The sequence below is a fragment of the Glycine soja genome, chromosome 10, assembly GCF_004193775.1.
Source record: "Glycine soja cultivar W05 chromosome 10, ASM419377v2, whole genome shotgun sequence".
Lineage (NCBI taxonomy): Eukaryota > Viridiplantae > Streptophyta > Magnoliopsida > Fabales > Fabaceae > Glycine > Glycine soja.
Window position 1 is genome coordinate 24,566,314 of NC_041011.1, and position 25,465 is coordinate 24,591,778.

Consider the following 25,465-nt stretch of genomic DNA (forward strand, 5'->3'; position numbering starts at 1 on the left):
ATCTTCTTTTCTAAACTTAAATGTATATTTTTACAAACAAGACAAAAATATGTAAGATAATTAATAAGATGCATATTTAGATAACGAAAACTCACTAAGAGAGGAGGCAAAGGAACAAAATAAGTATGTTTTTGTTAGATAAATGAGATGGAAGTTCAAATAAAGAAAAATGATCAAGAGAATGAGACAAAAGATGATGAATTTCAATGAGATAAAGACTCAAATAAAGAAAAATCATCAAGAAGAGAGACAAAAGATGATGAAATTCAATGTGTAGAGCAATAGAACCCAAACAACAATTTAAACCAACAAAATCAATAAAACAAAAGTGAGAAACTTTATGATATAAGTAGTGTTGTTAATGGTAGTGCTGAATTTATGGATTGATCTCTACCAAATGTAAATGTCAATTGTTTTAAATTTAAATAAACATTTGGTATTAAAGTAAAAAATTGTTAATTAATATTGTTCATGAAATATATTTTAATATATGTTAGGTAATTATAAATTACTCTAAATTATATTAGTTATTTTAAACTATCTTAATCCTTCATTAATAATAGATCTGATGAAATTCAACCAACAGTTATTGTTAACTGCAACTTCTGATCAATGGTTGATGCTAGTTAGAGTGAATTTTACATAGAAATTTAATTAACGACTATGCTAATTTTAACTTTTGATCAACGGCTAAATATAATTAAATCACATCAAATTAAAATTTTCATCCAACGGTTCACAAAAGTTTAAACTTCATTTGCATATAGTATATAGAATAAAAATATAGACAAATAGATATAATGGTTAAATTGATTAAAATTAATTTTTCTTTCCACAATAAAATGTGAAAAATACACTAACTAGGCATGTCCAATCACTCTTCAATTTTGAGAGGAAAAACTCGCTTTAATAGGGGTTGGATTTTCACCTACTTGGGGAATTGAGGTTGGATTCGGATTTGGGTATGTCACTCCCGCTCCCATACCCACTCTATTACATATATTTTTATAATTATTAATAATACACTTATATATTTATATATAATTCTATTATTATATGTAATTATTAATTATATGATTATTTTCATATTTTATTATTTATAATTATTAAAATATAGAATAATTATTTTAATAATTAAATAAATAATATTTTAATTATAACAAAATTAAAAACTATACATTTAGTTTAAAATATTATTTAATTCTTAAATATGTTTATATTATTTATTAAATTAAATATAATCATTGAATTAAAACATAGTTAATAATTTAATCTATGATTTATTTAAAATATATGAAAAAATATTTTTTTAAAAAAATGTGAGATGTCATTTTCTTTGAGTTTTCCAGAACTCAATAAGATCCGACGAAGATGATGTTAAGTTTCATGTTTCCACCTCATTTTTTTTTATAAATCTGACCCCAACTCTGTTGAGTCTGTTGTGGAGACTGAAATGAGAATATAAAAACTCACCCATTGTCATCTCAAACATTAATTAATTAACATGTGTTTATTTCAATCTCGAAGGATAGTTTTCCGGATAAGCGGGATATTATTATAAATAAATAAACGATTAATTAACCCGTTTCAGTTTTTATTTACTTTTTAATTAACATTTTAATTAATCATTTCAAAACAATTACACGTCATTTATTTTAATTCATGCAATTATAATAAAAAGTGCCACGCTGTCCACTCCCGGTGAATTGGCAACTTCTGATTGGTTCAGCGACGACTGGGATACTAGTCCAAAATAACTAAACAGAAGAAAAGAAGAATTCACCGCCGCAAATAAAATCTCCCATAAGTCTCTGTACTAGTGCTTTTCCCTGCGAAACAAAACAACAACAACAATGGGAGCACGAAAGAGACTCTCTTCTTCCGAGCCTCATTCTTCTTCTCCTGCAACAAAGGAAAACACCACAACCACCAAACCCGAACAAAAACCAACCACAACAGACCCTCCAATTGCGCCTCCTAAATGGGGTCTTCTTCTGAAGCTCTCTCTCTTCTTCTTGCTCCCTTACTCGTATCTCCTCTTCCGCTACTATCCCATCGAGCCGGAGCTCCGAAGATCGATCCTCATCAACGCTGGAATGAGCCTCGCGGGTCTCTTCGTCACGGTCAAGATGATCCCCGTCGCGTCCCGCTACGTCCAGAAGCGGAACCTCTTTGGGTATGACATCAACAAGAAGGGCACCCCTCAGGGAACTGTCAAAGTGTGAGTCTTTTTTTCTTTCTTCATTCCCCATTTGTTTTTATGAAGTGGGGTTGCTTTGGATGTTGGTTTCGAGATCTGGGTGTCTTCTTCTTTTTTTTTATTTTTTTTTTTATAATCATGGGTGGTTTAGCAGGCTTTTGATTTCGTTGTTTTCTTTTAAAGAAAAATACATTGTGTATGGAACATTTAGTTAGATTTGGGAGGAGATTTTTTTTTTGGGACCTTGGCATTGGTACGAAAGGTGACTAATCTTGGTCGGGACCTCAAGCTATAAAATTTTCCATACCCGATTTGGGAGGGGATTTTCAGTTTGAGATATAAAATTTTTCTTTCTTTTGTTTTTTATTTATTATCGACAAATGTTAGTTTTGTTAGAGGAATCTTTTCTTCTCCCTTAACCATCCACCCCACCTTATATCTCATTTTTTTTCTTCTTTTGGGATGAAGTTCTGTTCTAATATGCAATGCAATTCCATGTGATCGTTAGTTTCCTTTTGGATCCTATACTTGTTGTTCTTGGATTGTTAAATATATGTCTCTGGATTTATTGGTTTACCTATTTTTGTAATTGGTGTTGTACTTAATGCTCTGAAAACCTTTATAATGTTGCTATCTACCAGAGTAATACTCACATTTGATAATGGCGTAAACATGTATGTATTAGATGAAGATGTACCGATTGTTTTCTTAGAATCTGTTCTATAGTTTGAGTTGTTCAACTGATTTTATGTTATTTATATCCTTCATTCTTTTGTCAATGGAATTCTTGAATTTGGAATTTTTAGTTTAGATTTTAAATGGAAATGTGTGATAACTGATAAGAATAAGAAAGTGTCACAACTACCAAACAGGTTGTTTTGGCTGATGGTTTAATGTAATATTCGATTATCATGTATGGAACTTGCAGATCAACATGTTTGGGTGTATAAGAGTGAAGAGAAGGTTAAATTGATTAGTGTGAGAGATTATTACCGTACATAGTTGAAGGTTATGTAAAATGTAGTTAAAAAAGTCAAGTAGAGAACAAAAACATAGCTAGGTTTATATGGTACTATACTACTATATTCATGATGTATTTATGTCATGTATGCATAGGAGGGAAAGTATTGTAATCTGCCATCATAAATTTTTGGTACTAAGTTTTGATTATGCTACCTTATTCTTTGCAGGCCTGAATCATTAGGTATAGTTGTTGGTATTGTGTTCTTGGTTGTGGCAATCTTGTTTCAGTATTTTAACTTCACATCAGATTCAAATGTAAGTTATGAGTATGGTAAATCTGAGTATTTGTTTTGACTCTAATATCTTGGAACTGATATCAATAGAAGAAAGGAGCATTGTTATGAATTATTTTTGGTTTTGCAGTGGCTTGTTGAATACAATGCAGCATTAGCGTGCATTTGTTTCATGACACTGCTAGGATTTGTCGATGATGTCCTTGATGTCCCATGGAGAGTGTAAGTATACAAGTTTTCATTATTTGCTTCCTGGATTTGTGCTTGTTAACTAATGTTAGAGTAGTTTTGTTTTTGATTTTATGTCGATGTGAAGAACAGAAAGTTACTACTCCCATCAATTGCTGCACTTCCTTTGTTAATGGCATATGCTGGACACACAACTATAGTTATACCAAAGCCACTTGTCCCACACATTGGGATTGAGGTTTTGGATCTTGGTAAGCTTTTTGTACCTTTATGTTGTTTTTTTTTTAGGGCGAGCCCTGGTGCAGCGGTAAAGTTGTGCCTTGGTGACTTGTTGGTCATGGGTTCGAATCCGGAAACAGCCTCTTTGCATATGCAAGGGCAAGGCTGCGTACAATATCCCTCCCCCATACCTTCGCATAGCGAAGAGCCTCTGGGCAATGGGGTACGAAGTTTTTTATAGAATAGAAGATACATAGTACCAGAGGTACTACAAGAAGCCACAGGAGGTAGGTTCTCCTGGGACAGAAAAGTAAATAAAATTATGCAACATCCCAACAGAAACAATTCAACCCAACCCAACAACACTATCACTACTTAAAAACCAAAGCCATAGATGAAGACCATTGGTGAAAAGGAACATTAAAATCCTTTTCCCACCCCCTCATCCAAGACCAAGAGAGGAAAATTGTATTGTCCAACAGCCTCGATATGACAAAAGGATGATTGTTGAAGATAATGTCATTTCTGAGCTTCCATATTGATGTTGTACCTTTATGTAAATGATACTTGAGGAGTTATTACTAATTACTGTAAAGATTCACTATTTTGACTTTGTTTTATGGGGCAGGATGGATGTATAAACTATATATGGGGCTCTTGGCTGTTTTTTGCACAAATTCCATCAATATACATGCTGGAATAAATGGCCTTGAAGTTGGGCAGACAGTGGTTATTGCATCAGCTGTAAGTATCAAAGCTTGTAAAAGTTAACAGAATCCACTTTGGTCATGGAAGTTGATAATAATGTGGATGTGCAGATCCTGATACACAATATTATGCAAATTGGAGCATCAACAGATCCTGAATATAAGCAAGCACATGCATTTTCTATTTACTTAGCTCAGCCCTTGCTAGCTACCTCTTTGGCTTTACTTTCTTACAACTGGTATTCACTGATGTATCATTATCATTTCATTTGAAACCTTTTTTGATAGAGTAGTTTTACTTACAGTATGGTCTTCTTGTTCCAGGTATCCCTCTTCAGTTTTTGTTGGTGATACATATACATACTTTGCTGGGATGACTATGGCTGTGATTGGTATTTTAGGCCATTTTAGGTACATCCTTACTTTTATCTGTCAATAATCTTAATTTGGCTATCCTATCTGTGTTTTTGGTGCAAACTAGGCATAGAATCATAGATATACTGGGGACTCTAAATTTGTGACTCCAATCTTGCTTTCCATTCTAAAGGATCAATCATAGAGACAAATATATGGTCAATCTTCAGTTTTATAAGTTGATACTTGCTAATAAATAGTTCTTTATGTGGCAATCTTTCCATTTCTCTAAGTAATTTGGTGAATGATTTTGCTGCCTTTTATAAGAAAAACCTTCCATGTTTCACTTTGTACAATAAATCCATGATACCTAAACTGTGAACAAATGGACCATAGAATGTTCATCTTAACCATAATTAACAATATGTATAACATGTGATAATAACCTGCCAAGTCTACTGCTACATATAATAGCAAAATCTTGTTTGAGGTGGGGATTTTCCATTCAAGTGTGAGGTTTGTGTTAAGTTCATCCTCAAGGAATATTGCTTTCCATTCTCAATAAATAACTATTTCATTTTTCTCTGAGGACTCTCCTCCTAACATTACAATGGAAGCTTTCTGTAGGTGACCTGCTTGACCATCTGGTCATCTACTAGGATCTTGACAAGAGAAAAATGATACTACATTATTAAAACTTAGCGAGAGAATGAGAGAGCGAGAGAGAGAGAAACCCAGAGAGAGAGAGAAACACAGAGAGAGTGAGAAATTAAAACTTAGCGAGAGAATGAGAGAGCGAGAGAGAGAGAAACCCAGAGAGAGAGAGAAACACAGAGAGAGTGAGAGACCCAGTGAGAGTGGGAGACTTGGAGAGAAACAGAAGGACAGGTTTTCAGGGGGAGAGGGAGAGAGAGGGCGCGAGAGGGACCGGAATAGAGCCCTTTCGATAGTTAAGGAGAGTCACAGGGGTAGAACGGGCGAGAAAAGGCGTGAGCGGTCGAGAACCACTGTCACAAACAGAGGGCGATGGAGGAACGTGACTCGAAAGGAAGTATTGCATGAAGGGAATGGAGGTTGGAATAACGACCTTGCTGAGGAAGAAAAGTGGACTACGGTGGTAAGTAGAAGGTCTTTGAAGGCTATGCAGCATTCCTTGTCGGCGGGCAGACAGCTGGAGTTAGGGGGCAGGGGCATACTTTACGGCTGTAACTGGAGGAATAAGGCTGATATTACGTCCTACTATTTCACACATTTTCCCGACGAAGCTAATGAGGAGCTGTTATGGCGGCACTTCAAAAAATGGGGAGATGTCCGTGAAGTATACATCGCCAAGAGACTCAACAAGGAGGGTAGGAGGTACGGTTTCGTGCGCTTCAAGGACGTTCGGGACGCAAAAGGACTGGAACTAAGGCTGGACAATATCGTCATTAACGACTGCAAGCTTTTTGCCAACCTTCCGAGGTTTGAAAGACCAGGCCGGAAAACAAAGTTTGCAGGAAAATAAAAATGTTGGGAGGAAGAAGATGATCGAAGGGAGTAAGGCCGGTGTGACGAATATTGATCCTTCTCGGAGGTCATATGTGGACGCTGTGGTTGAAGGGGGGTATCAAGGACCCACGAAGGTAGACGAGGTTACCAAACCAATCATTCAGATCAACCCACAAGAAAGAGGGGGAGCTTGGTGTGACGGAACCTGGACGGGAAAACTAAAGAAGATGACGGAGATTGAAACTTTAGAGGACCGCCTCGCGTGGGAGCTAGGATACAATGTCGGCACTAAGTTCCTAGGTGACGACATGGTCCTACTACCTGGTTTGTCCGACGACCAGGCCCGTCTCCTTATCAAGTCGGAGATGGAAAGAGGAGATTCCCTCTTCTACGAATTGAAGAAGTGGTCGCCGTCAACTAGACCCACTAACAGGGTCGTTTGGCTTCAAATGTGGGGCTTCCCGATACAGGTATGGGGGATGAAAAGCTTTAGGATGGCCATGGCTGATATAGGTGACGTTATCAAGCCCGACAAGGACACGGAGGATCGCCGGCGTCTCGACCGGGCCCGTGTATTGGTGAGGACGCCGCTGCCGCCACCGATAAGGTCCGACATCATCGTCCGCGTGGGGGAGCTCGAGTACAAGGTCTGGATCGTAGAAGAAGTTGGTCCCGATGGCGGAACGACCAAGAGAAGCACTTTGCCGTCGGAGGGGTGGTCTGAAATGATAACGTCTGACGACGATGGGGATGGTGGTGACGCGGTGGATGACACCGATACCAACTTTTCTTTCTCGCCGGAGCTATCCAATCGGAATGCTTCTCCAGCGGATAACCAGTGGGCACACCGTCAGATTGATGGTCGCAGCATCGATGGGGGACCTACGGGTAATACCCAGCTTAACGTAAACCTTCAACAAAAGTCAAAAAGCTTCGAAGAGGCTATGTTAGACCCTAATTCTGGTAAAGACAGATTAGGGGAAGGCTCTGCAGTCACTCAGAAGGAGGAAGTTTATATTAAAAGGGACGCTGTCAAAAATACACAACAGACAGACTATAGGCACAGACATCACCCACAAGGAAAAAATTTGAATGGAGAAGGGAAGGATTCAGAAGGGCAGGTTCGTATCGGGGAAGAAGAGATAACTGCAATACAAATTTCTTCTCCCTTGTCTCTGGAACAGAATGGGCCAAACTACTTAAAGGGCCCACTAGAGGTTAATGAAGGGTGCAATAAGGAGAATTTTTACTCAGCTGACCACTTGGGAAGGAACGAAGGACAGCATCATAAGGGGGGTGGTTTAGGTAATAACCCAGGCCCATTAATGACAGAGGAAGGGTGTCACAAGGAGAAGTCAAGACATGCAGCCCAAACTTTAAAAGTGTGCTCAGACAAGTTTTGTAAAGTATATTCTCGGCAAAAGACCAGCTCTCATTCTAGGGCCCGAATCCCTCAAATGGAGACACAAGACCCTTCACTTCCTCACTGCAGCTTTTTTTCAGCAGACCCAAATGACACTCAAACTAAGAATCAGAAGCAGAACCCTGTATCCTCAGATGGGAGATTAAAAAGTGAAATTCAGTGCAGCGATGAGATGATGCTCGAGGCCCAACATCTATGTACTTTGGGAAAGGAATTAGGCATGAAAACAGATTTAGATGTTCTCCACAACTATGCTTCTATGGAGTGCAGAGATAGAGAAGAAGTCAGAAAGATGGGGAATAGGATACGCCCTCAATGAATATTTTATCTTATAATATTAGAGGGTTGGGTAGAGGTATAAAGTGGGCCTCTATCAGGTACTTGGTTGGGAAGCAGAGGATAGACCTTCTTTGCTTGCAAGAAACAAAGAGAGAATCTATGGACAAGGTTGTGTGTAAGGCCTTGTGGGGCCAATCTGATTACGACTGGGAGTGGGTTCCTGCAGACAACACAGCAGGAGGCCTCTTGTGTGTCTGGGATAACAGCAACTTCAGGGTTGAATGTAGAAGAGCTGAAAGGGGATTTATCATGTTGGAGGGGGTTTGGCTGGCCGAGGGTCATAGGGTAGTGGTGGTAAACATATATGCTGCCTGTGACTTAGCATCTAAAAGACAGCTTTGGCAGAAGCTTTATGATCTGAAAAGTCAGTCCCAGGTTCAATGTTGGTGCCTTGTAGGGGACTTCAATTGCATTAGGACCCCGACTGAAAGAGTGGGTAGTAATCTCTGCCATCCAGACACTAGCATCATATCAGAATTCAATGATTGGCTAGCTGATATGGAGGTGGAGGATATCCCGTGCTTTGGAAAACCCTTTACTTGGTTCAGGCCAAATGGCTCTTGTAAAAGCAGGCTAGACAGAGTGCTGCTTTCGGACGATTGGATTGCTAAGTGGCCTGATAGTTCTCAGCACAATCTTGAAAGGAACTACTCAGACCACTGTCCTATCATGTTACAATCCAAAACAACAGACTGGGGCCCAAAGCCTTTTAGAGTCTTTAATGCCTGGCTGCACAACAAAGATTTTAATAAGGTGGTGAAGGATTGTTGGTCTACTAACCAGCCTATGGGATGGGGGGGATATGCTTTGAAATGTAAACTGCAGCATCTAAAACATAGACTAAAAATCTGGAGCAAAGAAAAGAGTGGGGATCAGTTTAGCAAGGTGAAGTCAATCCAGCAAAAGCTGAATGATTTGGAGAATTCTTTCATAGGCCAACCCACTGATCAGCAGGTCCAAGAGCTTAAGAATCTACAGTCTGAATTATGGGAGCAATCTCTTCTCCAAGAATCTATGCTGCGTCAGAAATCAAGGTGCAAATGGCTTAAACAGGGAGATAGTAACACTGCTTATTTTCATAAAATCATCAACTCAAGTAGAAGGAGGAATACTCTAAGGGGGATGTATATAAATGGAGGCTGGGTAGATAAACCCAAAGTTATTAAGGAAGCAGTTCTTAAGCACTTTAAAGACAGATTTGCAGATCCTTGTTCACCAAACTCAAACTTGGATGGAGTTTCTTTCAAGGCTTTGTCTGTAACCCAAAGTGAGATGCTGGTGGAAGCTTTTAAGGAGGAGGAGGAGATAACTAATGCAGTGTGGGCCTGTGGTAGTGATAAAAGCCCAGGACTGATGGGCTTAATTTCTGCTTTATTAAGCATTTTTGGAAGCTTCTGAAATCTGAGTTTCTCAGGTTCTTCTCAGAATTTCATGTCAATGCAGTTATCCCCAAGGGCCTCAATTCATCATTCATAGCTCTCATCCCCAAGACTAAAGACCCCCAATTCATAACTGATTTTAGACCAATATCCTTAATAGGATGTGTCTATAAAGTTATTGCCAAAGTCCTAGCCAATAGGCTCAGTAAGATTATGAACCATCTCATAGATGAAAGGCAATCAGCCTTTGTTAAGGGCAGACAGCTTCTTCATGCAGTTTTAATTGCGAATGAGGTTGTGGAGGAGGCTAGGAGATGCAAGAAACCTTGCTTGCTGTGTAAAGCTGATTTTGAAAAGGCTTATGACTCCGTGTCTTGGCATTTCCTATTTTACATGATGAGAAGAATGGGCTTTCAAGATAAGTGGATAGGCTGGATTAAAGAGTGTTTATCATCAGCTTCTATATCCATTCTGGTGAATGGCAGTCCAACTGATGAATTTCAACCCCAAAGAGGTTTGAGACAAGGGGATCCCTTAGCACCTTTCTTGTTTAATCTAGTAGTTGAAGGGTTATCAGGCATGATGAGGGAAGCTGTTTCCAAAAACCTTTATCACAGCTTTTTGGTGGGGAAGAAAAAGATTCCAGTAAATATGCTCCAATTTGCTGATGACACTATATTCCTTGGGGAACCCTCTATGGACAATGTCACTCTTATTAAGGCTCTGCTCAGAAGTTATGAGATGGTTTCTGGCCTTAGAATTAACTTTGCCAAGAGTCATTTTGGTGCTATTGGCCAAACTCAGCAGTGGTGCAAATCTGCAGCTGAACACCTAAACTGTGGACTTTTGCAGCTTCCTTTCACATATCTAGGGATGCCCATAGGAGCTAACCCGAGAAGGAAAATTATGTGGGAGCCCATAGTAAGAAAATTTGAGGCTAAGCTGAATAGTTGGAACCAGAGGAAAGTTTCAATGGCAGGCAGAATTACTTTAATAAATTCTGTTATGACAGCTTTGCCTCTGTTTTACTTGTCTTTTTTCAAAGCCCCTTCAGCAGTGGTAAAGAGGCTAACTTCCATTCAAAGGAGTTTTCTGTGGGGAGGAGATGCAGAAGGGAAGAAAATTGCTTGGGTGGCTTGGGATAAAATTTGTGCTCCTAGAAGCAAAGGAGGTCTAGGAATCAAAGATATCAAGGATTTTAACAGAGCCCTTCTCATCAAATGGAAGTGGCTGATGTTCCAACAATCAGACCACCTTTGGAGCAGAATTCTCATCTCAAAGTACAAAGGATGGAGAGGATTGGAAGAGGCCTCTCACAATCAGAACCACTCCTTTTGGTGGTCTGATTTGAAGTCTGTAATGTTACACAGCAGCATGGCAGGGGTCCTAAATCAGTTCAAATGGAGTTTGGGTAGTGGCGACCAAATACTATTTTGGGAGGATGCTTGGTTGAGTGATGGAAGAACCCTTAGAGATAAATATCCAGATTTGTATTTCTCACAAATCTGAGATAGTGGGGAACATGGGGTTTTTTGGTGATCAAGGATGGCAGTGGAAGTTCTCTTGGAGGAGAAACCTGTTTGACTATGAGCTGGGAAGTGCATCAGATTTTATTGATCAGGTTTCAGCTTTAATTCCTAATGCAGCTATCAAGGACCAATGGGTGTGGGGGGCTGATCCAAAAGGAGCTTTCACTACATCCTCTGCTTACCACTGTATCAAAGGTGATCAATCAACAGCCTACCTTAGTCATGCTTTCAGCCAGCTGTGGGCAATAAAAGCTCCCCCGAGAGCTATATCCTTTGCCTGGAGACTTCTATGGGATAGGTTACCAACCAAGGATAATCTATCTAGACGACAAGTAGCTCTTGAAAGTGATCTTTGTACCTTTTGCCAAAGCCAAGTGGAATCTGCCTCTCATCTTTTCTTCTCATGCAAGAAAATTATGCCATTGTGGTGGGAATTTAACTCTTGGGTCAAGGAAGCAAGAGTAGTGCATTGTAGGCCAGTGGACAACTTCACTCAGCATTCCTCGTTGGCGGTTTCAAGGGCTACTAATAGAAAGTGGAAGATTTGGTGGGTAGCAGCCACTATGTCTATTTGGAATTACAGGAACGATATGATCTTCAAAGATCAACAGTTTCTTATATCCAAGTTGGTGGATAATGCTATTTTTCTCACCTGGACTTGGTTGAAGGGGTGGGAAAAGGACTTTGATGTTCCTTTTCAACAATGATCCTCATCTATGTCTTTAGCTTTCACCTAGGAGGGGCTGGTTGGCTGGGTTTTGTAAGCTTTCTTGCTGGGGAGGTCCATGTAGCTTTTGTTTTCTAGCCTTTTTATATGGCTGTCTATATGTACCCCTGTAGTACCTCTGGTACTATCTTATTATAATATATGATATTTTGGCCGTTCAAAAAAAAAAAAAACATTATTAAAACTTAGCACATTTGTATGAATCCATTCCACTGATGTTTATGAGCTTGCCTTACTGTGATCATTGATTTCCTGGTAATAATTTTATTATGTTATATTTTTGGCTTCAGTGAAACACTCTTGATTTTCTTCCTACCTCAAGTTTTGAACTTTCTCTTGTCACTCCCCCAGGTTTGACACTATTATAACTTCCATTGACATATTGAATTTGTGATAATTTAAAACTCTTGTGAGCATATCTGACATAGAATATGTTTTGCTCCAGCTTTCTGGCTATATTCCTTGTCCACGTCATCGACTGCCAAGGTAGGCATTGATAGATGTGTCTTAGTATTGGTTCAGACATCTTGCATATACTTGTTTGGTTGAAACCTCATATACCATCTACTCATTCAGGTTTGACCCTCAAACTGGACTACTGACTGGGACAAATGATGGGACACTTGTTAACTTTTTCCTAAGAAATTTAGGCCAAAAGTCTGAAAAGACACTTTGTATTTATCTTCTTGCTTTCCAGGTGATTCCCTCTCTCTCTGTCTGTCTCTCTCTAATTCTTGTACCTAGCATTTTTCTTTTTGTTTTATATTTCCATGTTGAACTGTGTTAAGTTCAATAATATGGTGAAGTTGGTTTTTGTGTGATTCTAGTAAACTAGTGGTTCGTATGTCCTAATCTGATTTCACTGATAATGGTGAACTTGCTTTATTTTGTTGGATTTGGCTCCTACTATGGGGGGGCTCTTTAGAGGGAAAAAATGCAGGATATTAATCATTGATTAAAAAATCAAGAGAGCAGATTTTAATGACTTTATATTTTGTTATCATATATTTTATCACAATCTCAGTAGGAAACACAAAGAACTATTTTTAGTTGAAATCTTTTATATCATTGCTCTTATTTTCTTTCTTTGGACAGGCTATAGCGTGCTGTTTCTGTTTCTTGCTAAGGTATTTCCTTGCCGGTTGGTACAAATGAAAGCACGAAGTGGATGAAAGAAAAGATATGGATGAGAACCACGCGATAGGATGATTTTGTTGTATAATCATTTTTGTAGAATAACTTAGTGAGAATAGGCATAGATTTTGGTGGTGAATGAATTTCGTTAACTTAAAGATTTTGCATTGATTTTCGTTATCTGAATGGTGTGTACTAAATATCAATTTAAAGAAATATACCAATTGATTTTTTTTTTCTGGGGACCTTGAATAACTAACCTTTTGTTTACCTTCCCTTGAGAAGATAATTTTTATTATTACGGTTGTATGACAAGTCGAGTTGATGAAAGTTAACTGGAATTCAAATTATGACTAATTAGCATTCATCCTAATTGGTGTGGATTAACATTTAATATAAAAAAAATGGACTAAAAGATTAATGAATCTTTTATTTTTTCAAAATTTAATTCAAGGATATTATCGTATTTTATCATTTAACTTCAAAATAAAAAATTCATATATAAAAGAGAGAATTGTGGAAAATAAATTGGAGAGAAAAAAATATATTTTATTTATATTTTTAAATTAAATGATGACATATCCAGAGATTAAAATTTGAAAAAATAAAATAATGAATGATTTTATAGTCCAAGATTTTTTGTGTTAAATGCAAACATACGCATACACATGAAATTCTGCGGATCATAGTTTTCCTCAATCCTTTTTCGCAAGCTATCTCGAGGGCAGTTAACACTCCTATAGAGCATGTTGGTTATAGAGCATGTTGGTCACAGGAGTAGAAATGTTATCCTTACAATCAAGCGCAAATAGAGATGCGCATTGTTTGATGAAGTAGAACAACTCATTGTGTTGGATATCCACCTCCTGAAGCACCTTTCGATTCTTAGCAATCCAGAACCCATATAACGCACATGCAAAGGTAGTTTGCCATTGTTTAGAAGTAGAATCTCTATCAGTAATAACAAAATTCCACCTCATCCATCATGAAGATTTAGGTAAAAAAAAGTGTTGGTTAAGTGTGAGGGCACCCAACTAAAGCCATGGTTTTAAAAATACGACAATGCCAAAGGATGTGTAGAGGAGTTTCGGTAAAGGAGTTACACACCTTACAAACATCTGAACCATTCATCCCTTTGCTAACACTCAGAGCATTGGTAGGCAGTCCCCCCTTCAGGATTATCCATATAAGGGCTTGCATCTTAGGCTGGCATTGAATCTTCTAGACCTAATCCTTAGAAAAAGATGAAGGAGATTGCACTAGAGGACAAATAAAATCATACGTTGTAGTAAATTTTCCATCTAGGGTTTGTCGCAACCAGGGTTGCGATTGGACGACAAAAAATACATTAAAAGAGAAAGGAATCTCCACCATAGTTTATTAAAGAAAACTACGGAAAAACATTTGAAATGATCTTCAAAACCAAAAACCTTTGGTAACTATATTAGAACCCTATGATGTCTATCCTAAGATAATTACCAAAAAAAAAAGCAACTCGATAGAAAAACTCCAACATTCACTAACCAAAAATGTTGAGTTTAACTCAAAACAGATAATGATGTGTGATGAGACTGCCCATACATTGGCTGATTATGTATAACATGAAATGCATATGTTCTGGCTAAGTTTATTGAACAATATCTCCTTTGGACGCTATGACATATTAGACTCATATAGACACTAGATCATTCCTTTACAAAGTCCACTCCAAGCTTACTTACTCCTTAATAGGATTAACCTTTATTCGGTGAAGGGTTTTGTTTGAAAATGTTAGCAAGCTAATCTTCAGTGGGTACATACTTTAAATCCACTGTCCCTTTATAAAGTGATGTTTGATTTCTATATGTTTAGCCCTTGAATGAAATGTGGGATTTTTAGATAGACTAATAACAACTTTGTTACCACAGTAGATTGGGATGTTACTCTCAAAGACATTGTAGTCTTCCAATTGATTTTTTTATCCAAAGTACAACAACTTGGTGCTAAGGTATCCTCTGCTTCAACAATGGATAAAGCAATTGTTTCTTGCAAATCCAAGTGACCAAATTACCACCCACGATATGATATAGTGTTTTTTCTCTCAATCTTGTCACCAAACATAATAAGCACCACAATAGCTTATCAACCTAGAATATTTTTCTTTCTTAAAGAACATACCAATATTATGAGTACTTATGAGGTATCTAAAAATTCCTTAACCGCAGTTAAGTGAACTTCCCTTGGATCTTTTAGAAATTGAGCACACAAACATACACTAGACATTATGTTAGATCTGGACGTAGTAAGGTATAAAAGTGATCCCATTATTGCTCTGTATTGGGTGTCGTCTACCTTATTTGATTCCTCGTGTAGTCCAAGAGATGTGGCTGGATGCATTGGTGTTTTCATTTCTTTTGCATCATCCATGCTGAACTTTTTGAGAAGTTCCTTCACATACTTGGTTAGATGAATGTAAATGCCTTTGTATGTTTGCTTGATTTACAATCCAAGGAAGAATTTTAGTCCTCCCATCACACTCACCTTGAACTTTGTCTACATCAACTTAGAGAAATCCTAACATAGAAATTCAGTAGTAGTACCAAATATAATATCATCAACATAAACTTGTACTAAAATGAATTGAGAATCATAATTTTTGTGAAATAGAGTGGTGTCTATCTTTCAAAACTATTTTCTAGGAGAAATGAATTGTGTTTTTCATACCAAGCTCAAGGAGCTTGCTTTAGTCCATATAAAACCTTGTTGAGTTTAAAAATGCGATGAGGAAAAATATTACTCTCAAACCCTAGAGGTTGTTCCACATAGACTTCTTTAATGGGACCATTGAGGAAAACACTTTTTCAATCCATTTGATACAATTTCATACCACCTTGAACTACAAATGGCAGTAAAATGTGAATTGCTTCAAGGCGAACTACAGGTGCATAAATCTCAGTGTAGTCAATGCCTTCTTGTTGTGAGTAGCCTTCAACAACTAACCTTGCCTTATTTCTCAAAACCTTACCATCCTTGTCCAACTTGTTTTTGAACACCCGTTTAGATCCAACCGCTTTCTTGTCTTTGGATAGTTCAACTAGGTCCATACATCATTTTTCTGGAATTGGTCAAGTTTTGCTTGCATGAATTTGACCCAACTGTCATCTTGCATAGCATCATCTATGTTTTTGGGCTCAACTTCTGATATTAAGGTTGTATGCCTTTGCTGTTTAATTGAGGACCTTGTATGGAATTTATCTTTGGGATATCCAATGATTTAACTTTCAGGATGATTCTTCTTTATGTTCTGTCTAGTGGGCTTTCTTACTTCTCCTTAAGGTTCATCTTGTTGAGGATTGGATGCTTGGTTGTCATTGTCGATATTGGACTTTTTTGGTATGATTTTGTTCATCATTTAGCTTCAAATTTGCAAATGACTTGTCCAACTCTGAAAATTCCTTATCATGCTTATTATGGTTAAATCTCAAATGGATGGCTTCTTTCACTACTAAGGCTCTAGAGTTATATACTCTATAAGCCTTGAATGTTTTAGAGTAACCAAGCAATATTCCATCGTCACACTTAAAATCAAACTTTCCAAGGTGATCCTTAGTGTTTGAGATGAAGCACTATGTAACATCCCAATTTTCACCTTATAGGAATTGATTTATTTTAGGAAATTAAAAATTTCTTGAAATAAGTATTGTTTGATTTTAAGAGAATTATTATCACAAGAAATTGTGATTAATTCTTTGAGTAATGTATTTGTGTGAATATTTGATATTTAAATTTTTTTATGGTATGTTTTATTTAATTACACAACTTTGTAATTTATTATGTATATGCTTATGATATTGGTTCTAGAATAGGAATATATTATTATTTGGGCTTATATAATAAAAATAAATAAGGTGTGGTAGGGGTGTGAATAGTAGTATTAGGAGTGATGTAAGTAAAGCTGAACTGCACAAAAAGGGGAAGGGGTGCAGATGACATTTTGTAGTTCAAATAGTAAATTGTTATAAAAAATAGGAGTGCAACATGTTTATCTCTGTTGGAGAAATGTGGCCTTAGTTATCTTATGAAGGGGTGAATTAATTTCTTACTAACAAACTTTTAACCCCCTTCTAAATGAGATAGGCTCATAATGCAGAAGAAGCAAATATCAATTTAATAATGTTCTTTAAACATTCAAGACAAAATTGATTGCAACAAAATAAATGAGACAAGGGAAGAGAGAATGCAAACTCAGTTTTATATTGGTTCGGCCACACCCTTGTGCCTACGTTCAGTCCTCAAGCAACCCACCTGAGATTTTCCTTTCTCTTTGTAAAATCCTTTTACAAAGTCTGAACCACACAGGGACAACCCATCTCTTGTGTTCAGAAATCCTTACAACTTAAGAGACCCTCGGTCCCTTAATCAATCTCTTTGATTAAGAAGAAGAAGAATTCTCTCTTTAAGATAAGAATATTACAATTGAAGTTCATGGATAAACTCTTAATGGATTTGCAAATGTTTGCCCAAGAGTTGTTGAGAGAGCATTTGGCAATGAAGTTCTCTTGGAATATCACTCTCATTACTTTTTGAAGTCAGACACACACACACATATATAGACCCTTCATGCCTTTTCAAAATGGTTTGAAGAGATGTATCTTTTCAAAAAGTTTTTTCCTGAAATTCTTCACTGGTAATCGATTACAGGTTTCTGGTAATCGACTACACAGTTATATTTTGAAGGGTCATGACTCTTGAATTTGAATTTCAGGAGTTTCATTGCTGGTAATCAATTACATACATATGGTAACCGATTACATGTTCAAAATTCAACTTCAAAACCCTTTTCAACAGTTATTTCTCAAACTTCCCTTCTGGTAATCGATTACACTACCTGGTAATTGATTACCATAGCCTTGGATGACTTTGAAACCCTTTGTTTTGAGGCAAGGTTTGATCTTGAATCAATGCTTTGTTTGTTGAAGTAATCTTGTATTAATCTTGAAGCAGTGCTTATCCTTTTGAAGCGGCCTTGTTTGATTCTTCTTTGGCATCATCAAAATCATGTATACATACATTTACAATCTCTACTCTAATAACCCATGAAGCATCTAGAATATCTAATTAATAAAAGAAAAGAAAAAAATAAAATTAAAAGATAAGAACAATTAATTTGTAACCTAAAGACCTATATGATCCTTAACACTCATTGGTCTTATTTACTACCTATGCCTCACATTTACCCTATAAATACCCCAAGGATTATTTGGGTTTAACACACTTAAAAACACTCATAGTAGAGAGTTTAAGAGAAAGTAGAGTAAGAGCTTGAGGAAAGCAAAGTTTTGGAGCTCTCCTTGGTGATGCAAGTGGTGGTGGATGAAATTTAGAGATGAAGAAGGAAGAGATTTTCAACTTCATCCAAGCTTAGGAGAAATAGGTATGAGTGAGGTTGTATTTTTTTAGTAGGATGTTATTTTATGGGAGGGTAGAGATTGACCTCAAAGCCCTCTCATTCCATGGTTAATCTTATATTGTTATAATGTTTGTTATAAAAATTGTTAGTATATTATTATTATTAATTTGTATGGATTGAAGTGTTGATTTTTAATGAACATCATGATGAACTTGTGTGAATTCACATTAACTTATGGTAATGTCTATGAACTAGATCAGCATAAAAGAAATTGAAAAAGATATAGCCCTTTGATCTTCATGTGAGGTGTGACTTTGTCTACTAATGTTAGTATGTACTTATTTTAATAATTATTATAACGATAGTATTTATTTGAAAAAAAATAAATGTTCTTTATATACTTAATTCATGGAATAAAATACATTTTTGAATTCTATAATTTTATTTAAATTATACTTATAAGATTTATGATAAATCATTACAATAAATTCTTATGAAAAACTTCTATTACAAATAAGTGTTGGAATTGTATAAGTTGGCAAAGTTATTATTATCCTTAATTTATAAAGGAAATGTTGTTATTATAGAGTAACCTTTATGTACTCCAAATTTATTTTATTAGGAAAATTCTTTTATCAAAGTTTAAGGATTAGATAAAAATAAATAAATTATTATTATGTTATTATATATGTGTCATGATTGATTTTATAAATGATTATTGCTATCTCACAAAGAAATTAAATATAATTGAGTTTCGAATTATTCGTAATTATATAAATATGAATGATTCTTATAAACTTATTTTGATAAGTTATTATTATTTATTATTATTGTTATTATTATTATTATTATTATTATTATTATTATTATTATTATTATTATAAGAGAAGAATATTAAGGAAATAGTATAAGATAAGAATCTTAATATAATTATAAGGATGCATGAAACATGTGACGTAATGACTACATAGTTATCGTTATATGTGGAATTTTTGCCTTGGAAATTGGACGGTGTACCCTTATTATTTTTATTGTTGTTGTTGTTTTTGTTGTTTCTTGTACCATATCCTTATATAATATTGTTAAAGGATGAGAACAACCCTTGTGTGTTGATCTTGACGGTTAATCCGTGAGTATGAACCTTAAAGCCTAAAAGACTTGGATTAGCCAAGTTAGGTGGAAGGTTTTGGATGTGGTGCGGGAAGCTATGATTTGGTACACTAAGAGTTGATATACGTGGGTCGAGCAAAAGGTCTAAAGGTTGGAAGACATCAAGTGTTTGACATCCCAATGGGTAGGTTGGCCCCCTATGTCCAAGGACTGATAGTGCCAGCTCATACATCCCAATAAACGCAAAGGCAACTTATGATGGAGTATATGATATATTTCTGTCGGGGATTTTGCCCGATTGATTATGCGTAATGAGATTATATGTTTTATTGATAGTTGGTATTGGTGTCAGGGTGCCAAGTGGATATGATTATGCATGGGATCTCCTCATTAGCTCTACGCCATTTGTGGAATGGGAAGAAGTTTGATCCTTTCCTTCCTAAAAAGGGTCTAAGACAAGGGGATCCTTTTTCCCCTTATCTCTTTGTCCTCTATGTGGAGAGATTGGGCTACATGATTCAAGATGTTATGGAGAATGGGAATTGGGAGCCGATTTTCTATTTGTAGAAATGGTCCTAAGCTTTCACATTTGTTCTTTACAGACAATGTATTGCTCTTCACCAAGGCTAAACCGACTAAGGTAAGAGTTATGACTAACATTTTACAAGAGTTTTGTGCAGATTCAGGGCTCATGGTGAACCTTCACAAGTCCAAACAAAGCCCTGGCCTCCAAGGGTGTCATGAGCAAAAGGAAGAGTAAACTCTCCAATGTCTCCAACATTAGGTTCACTAATAATCTAGGCAAATATCTAGGTTTCAACATAGTGCATGGTCATGTCACTAATAGCCATTTTGATTTTCTTCTAGAGAGGGTTCAAAGGTGCCTTAGCAACTTGGAAGGGAAGATTATTGAATCGGGTAGGGAGAGTAACCCATGTGAATTTAGTGGTTGCATCAATCCCCACTTACACCATGCACATTCAATGGGTGCCTCAACGGATCTGCAATACCCTTGATTAAGCATGCAATTTATTTGGAGTGATAATCAAGAGCGAAGAGTTCATCTTGTAAACTGGCATATTATCACCAGGAAGAAGAAAGATGGTTGTCTGGGAGTAAGAAGGGCTCATTTCCAGAATGTGGAATTTCTTGGAAAGCTTATTTGGGATGTGCTTCATCACCCTAATAAGCTTTGGGTTCAGGTTGTTTCATCCAAATACCTATGGGAGGACATCGATGAGCTAGTCCAATAGAAAGGCTCATATGTATTAACCTCGTTAACCCGTGCTTTCGCTCTACTTAAATTGGGGTACAAGTTTCAAATTCACATTGGCACAAGTAGCTTTCGGTATGATCATTGAAGGGGGGGACAAGCTTCTGGCCTAGGAAGTGGACATGATTCATATCCATGATGTGGATCTGAGGATATGTGATGTCTTTTCTAGAGGATGGAAATTGGAGAATCTTTATACAAATATAACTACTGAGGTTAGGGATAGTATTCTTGGTATGAGTGTTGTTATTCACCCAAGCATCCTTGACACGTGGGTCTAGTCAGATGACCTTATTGGTTAGTATTCTGCACATACTAGTTACAATTGGCTTTTGAAGCAAGTAGAGTTGAATCCAAATTTGCATTGGGCTTGGTTATGGAAGGCACAAATACCAGAGAATGCCAAGTTTTTCCTCTGGCAAGTGGGTCATGATGCGTTTCCCACTAGGGAGTTCCTAAGGAGAATGCATACTATTGCGGATGAATTGTACTTGAGGTGTGGGACGATAACCGAATATATCTCGCATATTCTATGGAAGTGTGGGAGTATTGACTTGGTGGGGAAGTTCTTCAATATATCTTTGCCTTCTGATGAGAGCTTGAGTTTGGGATGGTTGAACTGGATTCATATAAGCATAACTAAGGTGGGTGCCATTTTTCCTATCATGATCTAGGAAATTTAGAAGTCTAGGAATGAAGCTATATTTTAAAATATTGTAGTTCCTAATCATCAAACCATTGCAAAGGCGAGGAACTTGCTGGCTATGGTTGATTGAGCCTTCTAGGTGCCAGGTAGTTCATTAAGTGCACCTTCCATGCCAACTATGGTCTCCTCTATTCAATTTGTGGCTAGGCAAGTGAGTCTCAATGTTGATGGCAGTTGTGTGGCCAATCCAGGGCCTGCTAGCTACGGGGGACTTTTGTGAGACTTTGATGGTAACTGGATTCAGGGTTTTATTGGTGATGTTGGGGTGGCTGATATTCTCAAAAGTAAATTGGTAGTTATTCATGAAGGTTTGAAGTTGGCACGAAAGATGAATCTGGAGGATATTCTCTTCATTTCTGATTCTTTTCATACAGCGACTCTTATAAAAAATGGAGTTCAAGGGTGTCATCGCTATGTGACCTTGATTAGGAATATTATTGATTTTGCAAAAGAAGATTGGGGGCCCAGGCGAGTCAGGGGTCAGAAAAAGCTTTAAAATGATCATTTTGCCCTCCCAATTGGGTATTTCCTGCATTCCTTATCGAAACGTCGAATAATCTTTCGCCTTGCGCCGCAATTGGTGTTGAACAACTCAATTCAGCTAGCGAGGATCAAAACGTTAGCGAATGATAGTCCCCAAACGAAATTAGGGTCTGACAGGAGTTAAGTTATCATTAAGTATGATTCTATCTATTTCTTCTAATGGTCTATTCTTCCTCTCAACCACGTCATCTCGTTGGGGTGTTCTAGGAGTTGAAAAATTATGAAGAATACCATTTTCCTAAAAAAAGAGATAAAAATTTTCATTCTCAAAACTCAATTCCATTGCAAGATCAAATAAAATTCTGATTTCTTTGCCATGTGTGTCTCAGTGAGAAAAATATACTTCAATTGTTTTCAAATTACGTGCTATAATAAAAAAAACGTAGCAAAAGCATCACTTTCTAAATTGAAACAAAAATACCCATTTTAATGGAAAGTGAACCAGGAAGATTTAATGAAAACAAAAGGGAATTCAGATTATAGTGCAGAAAACACTTTGAAGTGCCAAACATTACCACACATTCAGACCAATTAAAAAGAAGAAAATTAAAAAACACAAAAAGTGAACTAACTACTAAGAAGATTTAGGTTTTACCTTGAGAAATTGCAAAAGTAGAAATTGTAGAAGCTGAAATCGTGGGCTTAAAGGGTGTAAAAGTAGGATTGAGCCAAAGTTAAGAAAGAAGGGAATGGGGTTCTTAGTGTAGACATGAATTTGCAATCTAAGCACTCTCGTGCGGAAACTCTTTCCGTGAGTTCGTGACTATGAAAGCGTGAATTCACGATTGGAAAGTTGGTTCGGTCTTAGGATGCTGGGCCAACTCACTTTCAGCCCTGGCACAACCCTTTATTTGTGGGGGCTATACATGTTGAGCTTTTAAGCTCCTTTCTTTGAGTGGGTTAAAATATAGACTGTTGCTTACATTACGGATTAAGCTTTCCGTAATGCAATGGGTGCAGTGCAGGGAGCAAAATATGGAGGCGCAACAAGATTTAGTCTAAAATAGAGGACTTAAAATAGGGGACTAGATGGGCTGGCCCTAGGGGTGAAACAAATTTGACAGCCATAGGCAAGGTTATGAAGAGCATCTATGTAGTTTAAGTGATAAGGCCAAAAAAAAGTTTGGTTGGCCCTAATTATTTTCATTGTTCTTGCTCTGTCTTATATATTTTTTTTCTTACTCTATTTTATTTTTATTTTAAATTTGTGTATTAAAAGATGGTTTCTACTTCTCTTAGAACTATTTAAATTGTTCATGTGAGAGAGGTCATATTGACAGATATTGGCAACTGGGCAACCTTGCTAGATTACCTTGAGCCTGATCAGAGCAGTACGATGTTCAAAAATCAAAATAACAATAATTAAGCACTATATAGCTAGCATGACCTCAGCTTCATTTTTAATTATAGAAATTGGAAAATCCTATTTATTAAAGATTAAAAAAATGAGCCTATCCTGTTAACTTCAGCTCTTGACATGTACTAAAAAGCTGATTCCATCAAGTGGTTAGAATTTAACCCTGGGTGCTCTAATTCTAAATAATTATAATCAACAAAATGGTTTTCATTCCAGCATAAATCTTCTACATAGTATCAGCAACAAATTCCAGCATCCTCAAATGATGAGTGAAAGCTTAAATCCATGTTGTGATACCATTTGTGTTTAATAGTAATAATAAATTAATAACAATGAAGCATGGACCATTTAAACACCCACCAATAAAAAACAAGAAGAAAGAATTATATATGTGTCCATCTTAGGACATACAAAATTCTAATAGAATATTTAATGTATTGTAGGGTTTTTCTTTGTGCACCTAACATTTTAATTGAAGTGAAAAAAATGTCATTCACTTAAAATTTAAAAAGTGCGGCTTATTCATTCTCTCTCTTCCTCATGCCTATTATTCATCTTCTTCTTCTTCACTTCTGGGCTCTCCTTTCTCGCGTCGTCAAACGCTGTCGTTCGTCTGTCCAGCCATGCCGCGTCGCCAGTGATTGCCTCGACCGTCGATGTTGCCTTCACCATCATGTTCGCTGTAAGTGGTTCATCTCCCTTTGGTTGTTTCACATAGAGTTATCAGGATTGCAAATCCGTAAGTTTTTTTAATTTTTTAATTTAATATTAAATAAAATAATAATTGAATAAATATTTTTTTAATTAAAAATAAATTAATATTTTTGTTGTAAAAATACTTTTTTAATAAATAAATATTGTATATTTTTTGTGTTTTTATTTAATTAATTACATTTGTTTTTTGAAGTTGGTTTTTGATAAATAATTTAAAAATTTTGTTTATTTAAAAATGAATGTATAAATATTATTGTTATTTATTTATTCATTTGTAAAATATAAGTAATTTAATTATATTTGCTATTTAAAAAAATATTTTTATAATTTTTTTAAATATCATAAATTACAATTTTTTTATTGATATAGCTGTATATATATTATTACACTCATAATATTAAATATTTATATAAATAGTGTTTAGAAGTATAAAATCAATTTTTCTTCATTTGTTTAAAAATATTTAAAGGTGTTGAGATACTAATTTGTTAAAAAATGACATAGTCATTTATTAGAAATAAATAAAATAAAATAGTACTTAGTTTTGGTCATTAATTTAAGTTTACTAGAATTAGTGATGTCAACTCTATAAATTTGAAAAAAGAATTTCTATATTCATTTATAAATATATAAAAGTAATAAAAAAGTTATTTAAAATATAATAATTTTTTATTTATGAATTATTAAATAGTAATTGATTGAAGTATTATTTGAACGATGACATTAATTATTATTACTGTTTAAATGTGCAAATTATGATTAGAACCAGAGGATTGTGTTGGGCTTTAGGCAGAGTTATACAAAGAGCCTTAGGGAGAGAAATTAGTGTGATGTAGATGAAGCCCCTTAGCTATGAAGGCCCATAACATCTGCACGTAGGCAACGAGCAGCTGCACCTGTTGTTGAGGATATTTATATTTTTAAATAAATAATATTTCCATAACTATTTCTTATTCAAGTTGAAATTATTTAAATTTTTATTTTCAGGAATGTCTTGAGTTGAAGTTGTCCTCCCATGGAAGGAAGGTAGAGAAATTTGTCAGGCCAACTTCAGAGATTGAAGGCTTAGTGACTACCACATGATTAAGTCCTCTGATTGCATGTTCCTTGGACATTGGTGACAGGAGACTCATATTTTCTTTTGCCGAGAGGTGACATAAAGAAACTAGTAGTTTCCATCTTCTAGTAGGAAAGGTCACTATCACCCTAGATGATGTGGCATCGTTGCTACATTTGCCCATTACAAGCGCCTTCCATAGTTTTGAGGCTCTTCATGTAGACCAAGCAGTGGACCTGTTAGTTGACTTGCTTGAAGTCAGTTTAGAAGAAGCAAGAGCTAAGACATTGCAATGCCATGGGGCATATGTTCGGTTATCCTGGTTGCGAGACATTTATCATAGCAAATGTGACACAGAAAGTGGACTGTAGC

At 36.2% G+C, this 25,465-nt stretch overlaps 1 protein-coding gene across 1 annotated transcript; it reads left to right on the top strand.

Annotated features, from left to right (window-relative positions):
* Window positions 1–1,795: 1,795 nt before the first annotated feature.
* LOC114372177 (UDP-N-acetylglucosamine--dolichyl-phosphate N-acetylglucosaminephosphotransferase-like) lies at window positions 1,796–13,196 on the top strand. The gene is made up of 11 exons (XM_028329623.1): window positions 1,796–2,221; window positions 3,391–3,478; window positions 3,587–3,678; window positions 3,778–3,896; window positions 4,493–4,608; window positions 4,683–4,810; window positions 4,896–4,982; window positions 12,101–12,161; window positions 12,256–12,296; window positions 12,387–12,507; window positions 12,906–13,196. Exons 1-11 carry the CDS (start codon window positions 1,854–1,856, stop codon window positions 12,963–12,965), a joined length of 1,281 nt encoding a protein of 426 aa, XP_028185424.1. The 5' UTR covers window positions 1,796–1,853; the 3' UTR covers window positions 12,966–13,196.
* The last annotated feature ends 12,269 nt before the right edge of the window (window positions 13,197–25,465 follow it).